Here is a 16,265-nt window from a genome sequence, read left to right as displayed (position 1 = left end):
AGAGAGAGAGAGAGAGAGAGAGAGAGAGAGAGAGAGAGAGAGAGAGAATGTAATGTATGTTCCAGAGGACAATGACTTTTAATTGCTGTTGCTTTGTTTCATCTTTCTATCCCTAAGACCTAGGAGAAGCAGTAAGGCATAATAGGGAGAAAGCTGGCCTTGAAGCAAAGAGGACCTGGGTTCCAATGCTTCCTCTGGCTGAGTGACCCTGGGCAAGTCACAAGTCAGTGTTCTGGGAAACTCAGTATGACTCCAGTTGTAGAGAAGGGGCAGACCTGCATTGGGAAAGGGAGAGTCCTCACCTGAGAGTTCTTTATATCAACTAAATTATAGGTCCAGTTGTCATCCTTAGCCTATGACTGAGTTTGATAGACTTAGCTCTTCTCAGCAGTGCAAGGATCTAAGACAATTCCAAAAGACTCACTATGGAAAATGCTATCCACATCCAGAGAAAGAACTATGAAGTCTGAATGCAGATGGAAGCATACTATTTGCTCTCCTTTTCTTTTGTTGTTTTGTTTTATTTCTTCTTTCGCATATTTCCTCCCATTGGTTCTAATTCTTCTTTACGTCATGATTAATGTGAAAATAAGCTTAATATGAACGTATAAGGAGAGCCTATATCAGATTGCCTGTTGTCTTGGGGAGGGGGAAAAAATTTAAAGCTCATAAGTCTTATGAAAGTGAATGTTGAAAACTAAAAATAAATAAATTATTTTAAAAAAGAAGAATATACATTGCCCTCAAGCAGCTTGCATTCTAGTGGGTAAAACAACATATATAAATAAGTATTTGCAAGATTGTCGTTGTTGTTTGTCCTTTAGTCTCAAAGAGGACCACGACATCAAGGAAGGTGATATTCTGACTTGCAAGTGAATTGGATTTAAGGGAGGGAGGGCTGTGCAAAGTCACCAGTCTTACTTTCTCTTCCAGCACTGGGTCCAGTGGCCAGATTTTGATCAGGATGATGAGATGGCCCCAAATGTAGTGGTTGCAAGATAAAGATAAAGTGGAAGGAAAGTAGCTTCAGAAGGGAAGGTGCTAGCAGCCCTGGAACTGGGAAGGACCTCATAAAGGAGGTGGTGCTTGGGCTGATCCTGGAAGGAAATTAGGGGTGCTAAGAGCCGGACGTAGGGGGGAGAGCATTTCAGTCATAGGGATAGAGATGTCGCATAGTGAAACTGGCAGACTGGGAAGTAGTCACCTCTCTGCTGGAGGCCTTCAAACACAGGTTGGATAACCACTTGTCAGGGGATGGATATGAGTCAGAAATGTGATGTTTCAGCCAAAAAAGCTAACGAGGTTTTGGGCTGTACTGAGAAGCATAACTTCCAAGAATTGGGATATGATACTGCCACTGTACTCAGCTCTGATCAGACCCCATCTGGAGTATTGCGTTCAGTTCTGAGCATTGTGGTTGTTGATAAGTTGGAGGGTATCCTGGGAAGCAGAGAAGGGCAAACAGGGTGTCATATGAAGGTTGGTTAAAGGTCATGTTCAGCCCCTAAGCTAAAATTTGCCACTCCTGGGAAGACAAGACTTCATGGGACGGGGAAGGGAAGACTAATGGAAGACGTGCTCACTTTTTTCCAAGTGTTTGTGGGTCTGACATATAGAGGAAGATTTGAATGGTCACCTCTTCATTCCTTGTTCTGATTTACTCCGGAAGGCAAATCCAGGAGCCATGGGTGGCAGTTGTAAAGATGAGTGCTGAAGCTTGATAACAGGAAAACCTTCCAAATAATTCAAGCTGACCCAAAGTGGGATGGGTTCTCTCAAGAGGTGTTGCCCATCTCTGCTTTGTATCATTGTCCCCAAAATTACAGAACTTCAGAGTTGGAAGGGACTTCAGCTTGTTGAGGTTGGTGCTGTTTGTCCTTCGTTTTCAAAGAGGCCAGCAGCCAGCTAATCAAGTCTGTGCTTAGAGGTGAAGTGATCTTCTTTACGATATATCCCACAAGTGGTCATTTAGTCTTCTTCAGTCCCCACCAAGTGAAAGGGAGCCCACCACCTCTTGAGGCAGCTGCCTTTGGGACAGCTCCGATTACCAGTTAGTTTTTTGAGTAAAAGCTTGTCTCTTTCAAGAATGATTCCTAGTTCTAGGGACTCTAGGAACTGTAAAGACAAGCAGAGCAAAGTTATTTCTTCTTCTATCCAAGACACCTTGAAGACCATTTTTATGTTTCCCTGAATCTTCTCTTCCTCAGGCTACTGGCTCCTTCAATAAATCCTTATATGGCATAACCTTCAGATGCCTCCCTATCCTGGTCATCCTCATCAGAATTTACCGATATCCTTCCTCAAATGCGACGCCTGGTGCTGAACACACTACTTGACATATGGTCTGGTCAGGGAAGAATACAGGAGGATGGTTGGCTCTTCATTTCTAGAAGGTATGTCTTTCTTAATTCAGCTCGAGATCATGTAAGACTTTGGTCGCCATATCACACTATTGACTCATATTGGGCTTTCAGTCCACCAAGAATTACAGTTCTTTTTTTTTTTTTAGGTAAACCGTTCTCTAGTCAAGTATCCCTAATCTTGTACTTGTGCAATTGGCATTTTAAAAATAATCTAAATATAAAATTTCACATTCATCCCTATTCAATGTCATCTGTTGTCCACACAGTGTCCCACCTGTAGAAGGAAAGAAAGAAGGAAGGAAGGAAGGATGGATAGAAAGAAGGAGGGAGGGAGGGATGAATGAAGGAAGGAGGGAAGGAAGGGAGGAAGGAAGGATGAAAGGAAAGAAGAAGTGAAAGGAAAGTGAAGGAAAGAAGGAAGGAAATGGTACTTACTATGTTCCAGGTCCTGTGCTAAGCACTTTACAAACATTAGCTCATTTGATTCTCACAACAACCCTGGCAGGTAGGTGATATTACTATCCCATTTTGTATTTGAATGAACTGAGGCAGATAAAGGTTATGTGCCTTGTCTGAAGTGCCACAGCTTGTAAGTATGTATGGCTGGATTTGAATTCAAATCTTCCTGACTCCAGGACCCTGGTTTCTACATGACTTTAACACCACTGACAGGAAACTTAAAGAATGAAAACGATTAAGCACCACACACTCTTGGCCTTGAAAACAGCCTCAAGTATGGAGTTATGCAAATACACTTTTGGGCTTTTCTAACTATTTTCTAACCACTTAGACTTGACCCTTGGGAAGATCTCAGAGGGAACCCCTATTAATGAGCTGGACTGAGCTGGAATGGGTGGGGATCCAGTGGAAGCTTAAGCTATTTTCTCCAGGGCATGACAAAGACGTTCCAGGTCTGCTTTCACTTGGTGGAGCACCGTCTTGACTTTCTGGACTGAGTCTAGAACATTTACCCGGCAAGTGAAAGGATCAAAGTGGACCGAGGAGGGTCTCTGGATCTTCTGAATGTATTTCCTACCAGAACAAAAGGAAGCACAAAGTCATCTTCCCGTGGGCAAACAGAGGCTAAATACATAGACAATCATGGGTCCATTTGCTTATGATATCAGAAAGAAGGAACGAAGCTTTTTATTACGTATATACTATGTGCCAGGCACAGGGCTAGGTGCTTATACAAATATTATCTCATTTGATCCTCACAAAAACCCTGAGAAGTAGGTACTATTATTATGTATATTTGATAGCTGAGGAAACTGAGGCAGACAGAGGTTAAGTGACTTGCCCAGGATCGTACAGTTAGGAAGTGTCTGAGGCTGAATTTGAACTCAGATCTTCCTGACTCTAGATCCAGCTCTCTCTCCACTGCTCCACGTAGCCCTCAAGGCAAAGAATAGTGGAATTGGAGTCAGGAAAACTCTGAGTATAAATCCTGTTTCTGATACTTATTAGCTGTGTAACCTTGGACATATCATTTAACCTGAGCCTTAAGTTTTCTCAACTGTTAAATGGAGATGATGATGATAACAATAATAATAATAATAATACCTACAGTATCTACTTATAAGGCTATGGGGAATTATGTAAATCTCTGTATAAATGTCAGCTATGATCATCATGAAGCACAGTGCACTTGGGCCTAATCATGGCTGTGCACAGAATATCCTGCCTTCTCACTCAAATGGGTTACTACCCTTTGGGGGGAAATGGCTCAGTACATTGACTGTCTACATTCTTCTGCTTTGACCCTACCTCCCTGGTATGTCCCACAAACCCACCTATGACCTACCCAAAGTCCGCTACTCACCGGAGCTTGTCCTTGGTGTCTTCTAGACTTTCTGACACAAAATAAATGGGCTGGAAGGCCTGGTCTTGATAGGGCTGGATGGCAGCGACTTCAGGTTCGAACGGCTTGTGCTCTGGCTTGCTTGATAAAGCGTACTGAAAATCAAAAACAAGGAGCAGAGAGAATTGATCAATGTGCATTTCAGAGCACGTCGGTCTTGTCTAGTCTTAGGAAAAGCCTTAGGTTAGGAGGCTTCTAGATCTACAACTTCAGAGGTTATTTCGTCCAATCCCTTCATTCTAAGGAGGAACTTGGAAGCAAAAAAGTATAAGTGATTTGCCTTCGGATAAGTGAGAGGCAGAATCAGGACCTGAAATCGGGACTTTTGACTCCTAATCCAATCATCTTTTCAGTGTCCCTGGATTCACTAGCTTGCTGAGGGACCTTGTTGTTGTCGTTTGTCCTTCATTCTCGAAGAGGACCATGAGATCATGAAGGTGATGTCATGACTTGCAAATGAATTGGATTTAAGTGAGGGAGGGCTGTGCTAAGTCACCAGCCTCACTTTCTCCTCCAGAGCCATCTGGGTCCAGTGGCCCGATACAGATCAGGATAACTGAAGATGACCCAGGATGCAGTGGGAGGCCTTAGCCTTTTTAAGCTAAGGTCTTTCTCAGGTCTCAGTTTGACTGGAGCAACACCCACTCAGTGATTAAGGCCTCAGTAGGCAGAGGACCTTGCACCAGGCACTTTGAGGACTCAGTTTCCTCAATCATTCGATCAATCAAAAAGTATTTCCTATGCACTTAACTTTTTGCCAGACACTGTGCTAAGCCAGAAAATAGTCTCTGTCCTCAGTTCCTAAGCTTGTTTTTGTTTCCTAGCCCCCTTTGGCAGTCAGTCTGGTGAAGCCGCTGGATCCTTTCTCAGAATCGTGTTTTAAAATGCATGAAGTAAAACCCACGGGAGTACAAAGAAAACCAATTCAATTGAAATGTATTTATTCAAAATATTGTTTAAAACATTCATTGACCCCAGGATAACACTTGTCTTGTCTACCACACGAGGTCATTATCTATGTCCGATTAAATAATTCATTGGGAAAGTTCTTTGAAAAGTTAAAAGCACTATCAAATGTGAACTATTGGAGTAGTGGGTAAAATGCTCAACTTGGGATCAGGAAGATCTGGGTTCAAATCCTGCTTCAGACACTTACCAGCAAGTCACTTTACCTTTCCATGTTTTCCCACCTCTAAAATTAGAGGGTTGAACTCAATGACCTCTTACAGTTCCTTCTAGCTCTGAATTTACAACCTAATAATCATGATATTAGTATTTTTCATAGCAAGACCACAGATTTTCCCTCCCAGTTAGGGAATGCTATTCTGCAGAGGCACCTAGTATAATATAGTAAATGATGAGAATAATAATAATAATAACATCATGTTTTAAGATTTACAAAGTATGTTACTCAAATAAAACACCTTATTTGTTCCTTCTAATAGCCCTTTTGGCGAGGTAGTGTGAGCACTATTATGCCCATTTTCCAGGTAAACAAATGAATTCTGAGACACGAGACCGGTTGTTGTTCAGCCACTTTTAATTGTGTCTGACTCTCCGTGACCCTATTTTGGGTTTTCTTGGCAGAGGTACTGAAATGGTTTGCCATTTCCTTCTCCATCTTGAATAGACTGGCATAGTTTCACAAACCTAGAAAGGGACAGAGTCATCTTTTTGAAGGCAAGTCTTGTGCCTTGTAGACAGGAGGAAGCATATTCTGTCCTTGCTCCTCTGAGTTAATGTTCCATCAATTCCACCCAACCACCAAGGAGAATCTGATGCCTGGCATGCTCTCCTTCTGACATCAGCCTCTTGGAATTCCTGGTTTCTTTTATGACTCAGCTCAAAGGTCTCCTTCTGCCTGAGCCTTCTGTTGCTTCTCCCAGCAGCTGGTGTACCTCCTTCCCCAACTTTCTGGATTCATTGTATATATATATATATGCTACATATGCCTAAAAATGTACATTTGGGAGCCCCTATTAAAATATAAGCTTTTAGAGGGCAGGAACCAGGTCGTTTTGGTCTTTTATATTCCCCAACTTAGCATAGTGCTTCCACAATGCATCTGTTCACCTGCCTGGATTCAGTTCCACAAAAATCCCCCTCTCGGGTTAAGTTCATCACCTCTAAAGTCACCACCACACTGCTAACTCAATCCTTGATTGATTCCACCTCCCTCAGTATCCTCTCCCCTCTGAGTGAAGGGCTGAAGGATGGAGTGCCAAAGTCCTTCCAGTGCCTTCTTTTATAGAGGGCAGAAACTGGACTCTCTTTAACTCCACAGAATAAGGTCCCCCTCCCATTCTTCCCCTGTACTGGGTACTCCCTGATGTCCCATCCCTCCTCCTTCTTTTGTTACCTTCTTTTGTTACCTTCTTTTGTATGCTGTACCCCCTCTCAGACACTTACTAGCTGCATAACTCTGAGCAAGTCACTTAACCCTGTTTGCCTCAGTTTCCTCATCTATAAAATGAGAACGAAATGGCCCAAGGTACAGAAACTGTAGGTTCCTTTCTGCTCACAGCACCTAATTAGCATACTTGGCACACTATTCACTGCATTGCCCCCATTGAGTAGCAAGTTCCCAAAGGAGCTCCACCTGCTTTATTAGTGTTTTAATAAACTTTTGCCACTTGGCTGGAAGACTGCTTGAGTCTTCAAATTCTTCCCAGACAACTCCACCCTGTACCTTGATAGTTTTGGGGTCCCTGCACTCCTAAACTGCATTAAATTGATTGACATTAGCTTCTGTTTTGGTTCCATGTCATTTTTTCAAGGAAAAATCCTGGGCCATAATCAAGCTATTCATTCAACAAGCATTTATTACTGTGTTCCAGTTACTAAGATAGGACTGGAGATAGAAAAGTGATGTGAAACAAACACTGCCCTCAAGGTGCTTCCATTCTCTACCCTATACTCTATAAATGTTTGCTAAGGGGAAATGGGAGGTATCCAGGTAAGCAGAATGTAATCCTTTAATTGGCAAAACTCTTTTTATTTTAACTACGTCTCAAGGAAATTTTTCTGAAATGTATTATGTGCAAAAGTATCGTAAAACTGTTCAGTGGGGCAATTGTGCTCAGAAATGAATCCTCAAGAGGGGAAAAAGCCACGGAATTTCTTGGTAGTCTCATGATTTGCTGGTGATTTTCCACAGTGAATGACTGTATGTATAATAAACCATGAAAGGTCAAAGTCAGCCTTCAAAAAAATAGACATGGCTCCATTGACTGAATTTGAACAGAAAAAAAATCTTTCTGCCTTTTCCATTAACTTTGGGTCAGAGAGATGGACACTGCTCATCTTTGGATGCTCAGGAAATTCTGATAATGTTAAATAGAATAGAAACTTCCTGAGGGTAGAGACTTATCTTTGTAACCCCAGTATATTAAGTACAGAGTATGACACACTGTAGACACAGCAAATGCTTGTTGAATTGAATTAGAGAATGCAGTTGAGGTGACCAAACTGTATATTTAGCACCACAGTGCTCAGTAGTTTTTATTTAATTCAAAATATAATAATAGCAGCTAGCATTTACATAGTGCTTTAAAGTTTACAAAGGGCCTTACCAATATCTCATCTGATCCTCAGAGCAACCTTAGGAGGTGGGTGCTATTATTATCCTAATTTTACAGTTGAGGAAACTGAGGCAAACAGAGGTTAAGTGGTTTACCCAAGGTCACACAGTTAGTAAGTATCTGAGGTCAAATTGGTATGGTTGTAGACATAGCTGTTTCTGACTTTGTAGCCCAGAGCCATGAGGTTCTAGCCACTTGGTCTGTTCTGGGTCTGAAATGTCAATCAGCTCGTCTCAAAGCTCAATATACAATATCACAGGGACACACATAGTTTGAGGGAGCAAAAACAGACATAGGTATGAAAGGCTTCCCTTGCTACTAGGCTCTCCAGAGGTGCCCTAACTTGCCGTGACAAGTCTTCCCCCTTTCAACAAGTTCATTCACAGCCCTTCTGGAAGGTTTCAGTAACATTGCTCCCTGACCCCAGAGCTCTCTCTCTCTCTCTGTTTTCTATGCTGCTACTAGGCAGCCTCAGAATGAAAGGTGGGCTGATGCCCTCATTAAAGCTATTAGCAGGAGTTATTGCCTTCATGTTCCTAAAGTGCCAGTGGTGATCATCCTTGCATCCCTGTAAGTGACCTAAAAAAAATGGTGATCTGGTTCAGCATGCTCCATGAAATGTATAGGGCATGGCTTGTCCTCGCCTTAAAAGCCCCCAGAATGCTTTTCTCATCTCCATTTCTCATGCTTCTTGACTCCATGGTACAGCCAAGAGTCCTGAAATAAGCTACAAGGGACTATTAAAGGAGCCATGTGGTCCAATAGAAAGAAAGTCAGCCTTGAAGTCAAAGGACCTAAGTTCGAATCCTGTATTTACCGCTTCCTACTTGTGCGATCTTGGACAAGTCTTTTTACTTTCAAGTGGTTTTCTGGTATGTAAAAGGATGGATTTGGACAGCCTAATATCCCTTCCGTCTCTACATATTTGATCTTATGATCCCATGTCATCTATTCCAAGCCCATTGGTTTACTTACAGATAAGGAAACTTGTGCCCAAAGAGGTGATTTGTCCAAGGTCAGACAGTGATTAAAAAACAGAGGCATGATTTGAACCCAGGACCTTGCGTTCAAACTTGAAGGGCCCTTTATTTGCCCCATACTGAAAGCCACACTATTGTACCATGAGAGTTCGGGTTTCCTTTTCTTCCTCCCTTGTCCTCATCTCTGATCTCCACTGTTCTCTCTCTCCTCCTGGTCTTTTCTGCATTTTCTTTTCTATATCTTTCTTTCTTCTTGTTTCTTGTCATATTCCTTATCTGTGGCTTCCCCTTGGCTGAAAAAAGGCTTTTCACTGCCTTTCTACTATGGGTGTCTCCAACCAATAAGAGGGATACTTCCCCCTGGACACAAACTTGACCAATCACAACTTGTCTTCACCTCTTCTCTGTTTTTCTGCTTTTCTGTCTCCTCTCACCAGCTTCGTGTGTTTTCATTCCTTCAGTTTCTTCTGAGTAGACAGTTGTTCAGAATGATTTTCTTTCTGTTCAGTCATTTCAGTCCTGTCTGACTCTTCATGACCCCATTTGGTGTTTTCTTGGCAGAGATACTGGAGTGGTTTGCCATTTCCTTCTCCAGCTCATTTTGAAAATGAGGAAACTGAGGCAAGCAGGGTTAAGTGACTTACCCAAGGTCACACAGCTACTAAGTGTCTGAAGCTGCATTTGAACTCAGATCTACCTGACTGCAGGCCTGGAACTCTATCAATTGCACCAGCTACCTGCCCTCAGAATGGTTTAGGGTATTAGATTTCTGAACGCTACATAAGTAAGGATCGAGCATTATATTATTATCAGTATTTTTCAGGGGATCATAGTAGAGAGGGGAGAAGACCTCAGAGGCCATCCAGTTCAATCCTCTCATTTTACACATGAGGAAAGTGAATTTCAGGAAAGTTCAGTAACTTATCCAAACTCACAAAGGGCTTTAAATGTCAAGGAGGGAGTTAAACCCAGGTCTTCTAACTCCAGATATTCTACCTGGAAGGGGAAAGGGAAGGGTGCTAGATGGCACAATGCTGGGCCTGGAATCAGGAAGACTTGAGTTTAAATCTAGCCTCAGACATTTACTGCCTGTGTGTAGTAACTCCCTTACTGAGCAAGTCTCTTAATCTTTGTCTGCCTCAGTTTCCTAATCTGTAAAATGAGGATAACAGCAGCTACCTCCCAGGGTTGTGGCAAGCATCAAATGTGATATTTATAAAAAGTGCTTAGCACAGTGCCTGGCACATAATGGGCACTATATAATGCTTATTCCCTTCCCTTCTCGTCCTGGGAGCAGAGAGAGCTAGAAAGAATCTTCTAGGTCTTCTGGCCTAACCCTCTCATTATATGAGTAAGGGAGCTGAGTCCCAGAAAGGGTGACTTGTCCACGGTCACATAAGTAGTAAGTGGAAGAAGCAATATTCAAATCTAGTATAAATTTGAAAATAATTTTTTCTTCCGGTGAGCTTTTAGTCTAAATCCCTTCCTTTCCTGAGGTATCTGATATCAGGACCCTTTAGAATCAAATATATCAAAATGCTAAATATATCCCCCTCTTCCTCTTCTTATTCTTCCTCCTCCTCATCCTTCTCTTCCTTCTTCTCTTCTCTCTCTTTCTTTTAATTGCATGAAGGAAATTCAGAGTGCCTTGGACTCCTGAATGAAGCCTTCTGTAGCTCCCCACTAATATCTTTTGGATCCAGGCAGTAGGACCATATTATTGGTAAAACTGTGTAGAATGAGGTCTATTTGGTCCTTCCAGTGATCAGCCCCCATTGGATATGGCCCAACTCCCCAGATGCTTCATACTAATCTGCTCAATGGGGTATGTTTATCTCAAAACCCTAGTGTATTAGTAATCTGTAGAAAGCAATGACCACAGCAGTGGTATTTAAAGACCCATGATGCTCTGGAGGCAGCCTTGGGTGACTCACCCAACTATAGGTTCCAAGGCTCTACTCTGCTCCAAATAGAGCATGGCTATGGCTATAGCCTGCCAAGAGTGAGCTACAGGTCATTAGCTTTCACTCTATGGAGACATGAGGCCAGGCTGAGTGTTAAAAGGACATGATAAAGAGTATTTGACAGCAATGGCTAAAATAAAGTAAAATACAGGGGGAAACAGAGAATCTCCCTGGGACTTTGCACATGCAGTTGAAACATGAAAAGAAAAAAAAAGCTTAACCTCTTGGTTTAGATGGACTGGAATCTGACAAGGACTTATTACTTTAGAAACATTTTCTAGAGGTTTGGTTACATGGCTTAGATTCTCCCAGTGTGGTGATGAATCTTTCCTGGACATTTTTTTATCCTATTTGCATTTACATGTGGCTTACATTACTCTGTGAAAGTGTGTGTGTGTGTGTGTGTGTGTGTGTGTGTGTGTGTGTGTGTGTGTAATAGAGACAGAGACACAGAGAGAGGCAGAGAGACAGAGAAAAACAGACACATAGAATGGGGGAGAACGAGCTACAGATACAAAAGCTTAGGGAGAACAGGAGATGGGAAAGGAAAAAGAAGAGGGCTGGTGTAGAGAAAAAGAAAGATATTAGGGGGAGTGAGCTTATGTCAGGAAAGGGATGGGATATGGAGACATATCTGTCATCATTTTTCAGCATATGGGTTCTCGGAAAACTATCCCATGTTAAAGGCACTTTGTGGGGCTTCATCCACTCAAAAATAATCATTCATGAACCCCACTAGCACGTTTCCTTTTAATAGAGGACACTAGTAGTTCAAAGGAAGTCCATTTAACAGTATAGTATAGTAAGAAAAGTAGCAATAGAATGTTTCCTCCATAAGATTGGGGAACTCTCTCCCACAGAGTCACATGCCATCTGTGAGAGGAGTGAAGATGCATATGAATCACATGGAGGAGATGTACATGGAGAAACCACATGAGGGCAGGGCAAGTAACATGGAGAAACAATTTATGTCTCTGACAATGCAAGGCTATTAATATCTCCTAGTAATGTCATCGTGCTGCTCTTGAAGGACCCTTGGCATTGATCTTTTGGGGGCCTGCTCCCCCACTGAGTGTCATTATATCTATGGTGCTCCCTACCTCTTTCTTGAGCTTTTCTTGCTGCTGCTACCAATAGGGCTTCAGCTAGAGTTCCCATAAGCTGAGGAGTGGAATCCGTAATTTTTCTTCTGACTTAAAGTCCAGAGACAGTGTTAGTCACAATTTTCTACCTCCTTTCTCCATAAGATTTTGCAAACAATTTCATATTCTAAACTGATGTGGCTTTTGGCTGCCATATTTGGTTGTAGCAATTGATTCATGGTGATGATGTCAGTGTCTGTTCTTTTATCCATTTCCTATGTTTCAGAATCAACAGCTTATTTAAATGGTCAGGTTAAGGTTGACCCAACTGCAGATCATAACTTGTTAGTTTTATTCTTTCTTTTAACTTCTTATTTATTTTTCTTCAATAAATAGTTGTGTGCAGCTCTCTATATACAGATGGCTGATTTGACCATCAATGACTAGTCATTTCATATCTCCCAAAAATAATCAACTTTCTTTCTTGTGAAGTTATTTGGTGACTACGATGACCCAGTACCCTCTGACTCTCTTCTTGAAGGAAATATTCCTGATATGTAGATATAAGGCTTCTGAATAAACTACAAGCCTTTGTTCCCTCTTGTTTTTTAGTCTTAAACTATGTTTTCCAACATTTAGTCCTTAACACCACCAAAAGTTTCAACATCATCAACGAATGTGGTTTCATCGATGGAAGTGACTCTTCAAAAGATGCTTTATATCATCTGCCACCATACTGGAAGGATTACTGGTCTTTTCCATTTGCTCTACAATTGAAGACTCTGTTGTATCCTGCCATCTTCATTACTTGAAGCACCATGAATTAAAGAACATGCAGATTTAATTTTTAGACTTCTTCCTACCACCTCATTCTCTGTAATAGATGTCGGTACCTTGGCTGCAGTTTATCTTCAAGGTAGTTTGTTTGTTTGTTTGTTTGTTTTTATTTTTTTGTTTGTTTGCTTTAGCAAGTGCTTGTCATGAGCTCTGCAACATGAGTCGATTCAGCCTCCGGTGAAATGATGCTTCTTGTTGTATTTGGATGCACAATAAAGCCAACGCTGCCAAATCCTTCATTTGCCTCTCCCAGAGAACCACTGAACCATCCTTCCATTTAGCTGTACCTTCTGTGGATCCTCCAGTTTCACTCCTAGCAAGGATTTCAAGGATGATAAAATTCATTTTCTCCAATGAATTTCCCACTTGTTAGTCTCTGCCCAACTTCACATTTAGAGTATCAGTGGTTCAGATAATGATTATGGGCAGTTCAGAAACTATGCATATCTTAGCATCCTCTACTCCTGCTTTCCGCTGATTTGTCATTATCACTGAGGAAGCACAGGAGGAGGGACATTTTGTATTTGTCTTTGTTTCATGAACAGCCAAAGAATTCTTTATCACCAAATATCCAGCCTAATGGGGATGGCCATTTTCATACTTAGCTCTCTTGGCCTCCAGGAAGCATAGATAGTCTGTTACCATGACTATAGTATTTCCAGTTTGGTGGAGCCAATCTGAGCTTATACTCCTTGAAGATAAGCCTCTTCACCATGATGAGAGATCAGCATAGAACTTGGGAAGGGAATTCTATATTAAGTATGTAGGATCATTAAATCATCTAGCTCAACCCCCCCCCCATTTTAGAGCTGAACAAAGAGGTTCACATGTGGCTAGGGTTCCATAGTTAGTAAGTATCTGAGGCAGGATTCAAATTTAGATCTTTGTGATGCCAAGCCCAACATTCAATCTATGCCTTCAATTCCACTTGAATAGCAACCTTGTGTTCATTATTTGTACATCCTCTCCAGTAATAAATACTGTACTGGATTTTACACATACGTTAACTCTACAATGGTTCTATGATTTCATTTATATGGATACATGTGAATACATGGATCCGTTGCTGGAGATTATGACCTATGCACGCTTTGGGGGTCCCCTCTACTCTGAGATTTGTTGATACTGTGATTTACGATGTAGTAGATGCTATTTGGAGTACTGAGAAGTATAAGATTTGGCTGACTCCTGTGCTCCTCTTGGGCAAGTCATCTAAACTCTGTGGGCCTCAGTTTCCTCATCTGCAAAGTGAGAGGCATTGAACTATATAGCCTCTAAGGTCACCTTCAGCTAGAGATCTAGGATCTTATGAATGGAAACTCAGAGAAGGGAACCATGGATAAGTCATTTCACCTCCCTCAGCCTCACTTTCCTCGTCTGTAAAGTGAGGGAATTGGAGTAGATTCTTTCTAAGATCCTTCCAGATATAGAGCCATGATCCAATAACTTTTGGCTTTAATTGGGTTATAAGGAGTTAATCGGTGAAACATATCATCAATCAATCCATTATACTATGTGCCAGACACTAGCTGTCATCTTTTTCAAGCCATTTAATCTAAGCCTCAGTCTCCCCATCTAGACAAAGGCTATAACAATAGTTTTTCTTCCTCCCTCACATTACAATGGACATGCCCATTTTAAGAAAGGCTCTTTGATTTCAACTCATACTCTTGGCACCGATTCTCTTGTACCCCATCAGTTCACAGGGTTGTGATCCTGAGCTATTTTTATTCAAAATATAAAACTCCTTTCAGTTAACTGAAGTTTTTATAAGGAATTAGAATGAGTCTTCATTCAAACTGTGATGGAGGCAACCAGGAGCTCCAGACCTCATTTCTTGTCAATGGAGTGCTGGTAAATGTTTTAACAACTGGCTCTCAGGGGAAAAATGTATGCATGACACATTTTAATAGTTCACTTTAGTCTGAATTACTAACACTTTCTCTATTTCTTTCTTAAGTCTAGACAATCAACAAAACAATAAATCAACCCCTCATTTGTAGCCGGTGGCCTATTCCTGAGGTATAAATTCTCACAATGAAAATTTAGCAATTCCTGACCAGTATGTCCACCCACAGCTTTAGGCAGCTAGTGCCCTCATCACCTATAAAAATCTGCCCTCTGGAAAGCTTTTACAGCAATCATTTACACCTTAGTTTGAATTTAAGCTATGGTATGAAAATTCTTCATTGGGAATTCCTTACACCAATAAAATTATGGGTCCTGCCCTGATCCTCTCATTATTACTTTTCCCAGTCCCTGAATGATAAGTATTATTTCTAAAGTTTTGGATAGGAGAGGGACAGTAGGCTAGATGGCCTTTTGGAAATTCAACAGGACTTTTAAAGGTCTCACACTAATTCCTGAAATTAACATATAGATGTAAAAGCTATATTCTCCTGGTAATATCATATGGCTACAAATCATGGGATATCACAAAATCTGGAAAATCAAAATTAGAGGTGAACCAATGCAATGGAAAGATGCCCAGGGGGTGTAAGTGGGCAGCATATCCCCACCAATGACATGGGCAGGAGGCAGCAGGAAATACATCAGCATAGAAATATATGATTTAAAAAAGAAGGTGATCTCTTCCTCCATTCCACTTAACTCAATTAAGCAAACATTTGCTACACGCTTACCCTGTGCAACCACAGTGGGTTAGGTCCTGGGGATATAAGGGTAAAAACAAACAGCTTTGAAGGAGCGTTCCAGGGAGGCTGCATATCTCATTCTCAGCTGCACCGGTACTCATGGAATATTAGAACATCTGGACCTAGGCCTCCAGCAGGCTGGGTCAGTCTTCTTCTGAGGGTTTATGGAAGGACATGAATAAGAATCACATAGGGTAGGAAAGCATGGATGGGTTACATTGTGCAACCCCAGTGGATGTCAAGACCTGTAGGAGTATCTCTCACTCTTAACCTCCCTGAGTCTTGACTTCGTCATTTTCCAAATGAAAGATTTGGATGAGATGAAGGGAAAACACACCCCCTTTAGAAGGCTGCGTGGTTTAGTTTTATTGAAATACTTTCCCTGTCTTTTTTAATTCTTTGTTACAAGGGTTTCAAGGCAATACCATTTGGGGCAATGCTGTCAAATTAAAATAGAAATGGGGCCCCTAAATCATCCATAAGGATCCCTGAGGATCTTATATTGACTTGTAAAACCACATATTAATATTGCCTGTGTTTTACTGTATCTATTTATTTTGTTAAATATTTCCTCATTAAATTTTAATCCAGCAACTGCAACATGTTTGACACTTCTGCCATAGCAGATGCAGAGCTGGCCTTAAAGCCAGGAAGACTTGGGTTCAAGTCCTGTCCCTAACACATATTTGGCTGAATGACTCTGGACAAATCACTTAACATCTAACTATTCTAGGCAACTTTCTATAACTATAAGTTGCAGAAAATGTTCCAACCTACATTAGTAGAATAAGTTCCCCCAACCAATGGAATCTTAGGTTTAATCCCTATAATAATCATAATAATCACAGCAATGACAGCAATAATAGATATAGCATTTATCATGCTTTAAGGTTTGGAAACAAAGGCAGCTAGGTGGTGCTTTGGATAGAGTGCTGGGCCTGGA

General features: G+C 41.4%; 1 protein-coding gene across 1 annotated transcript in view; it reads right to left on the bottom strand.

Annotated features, from left to right (window-relative positions):
* Positions 1-3,235: 3,235 nt before the first annotated feature.
* LOC114038548 (tyrosine 3-monooxygenase-like) overlaps positions 3,236-16,265 on the bottom strand; it is a 57,038-nt gene continuing 44,008 nt past the window's right edge. The window contains 2 exon segments of the mRNA XM_027855857.1: positions 3,236-3,395; positions 4,186-4,319. Coding sequence (XP_027711658.1) covers positions 3,236-3,395; positions 4,186-4,319 — 294 coding nt within the window.

Source organism: Vombatus ursinus, unplaced genomic scaffold, assembly GCF_900497805.2.
Source record: "Vombatus ursinus unplaced genomic scaffold, bare-nosed wombat genome assembly UNPS02011334.1, whole genome shotgun sequence".
Lineage (NCBI taxonomy): Eukaryota > Metazoa > Chordata > Mammalia > Diprotodontia > Vombatidae > Vombatus > Vombatus ursinus.
Note: the sequence above shows the minus strand (reverse complement) of the source record. Positions and strands in the feature narration are given on the sequence as shown.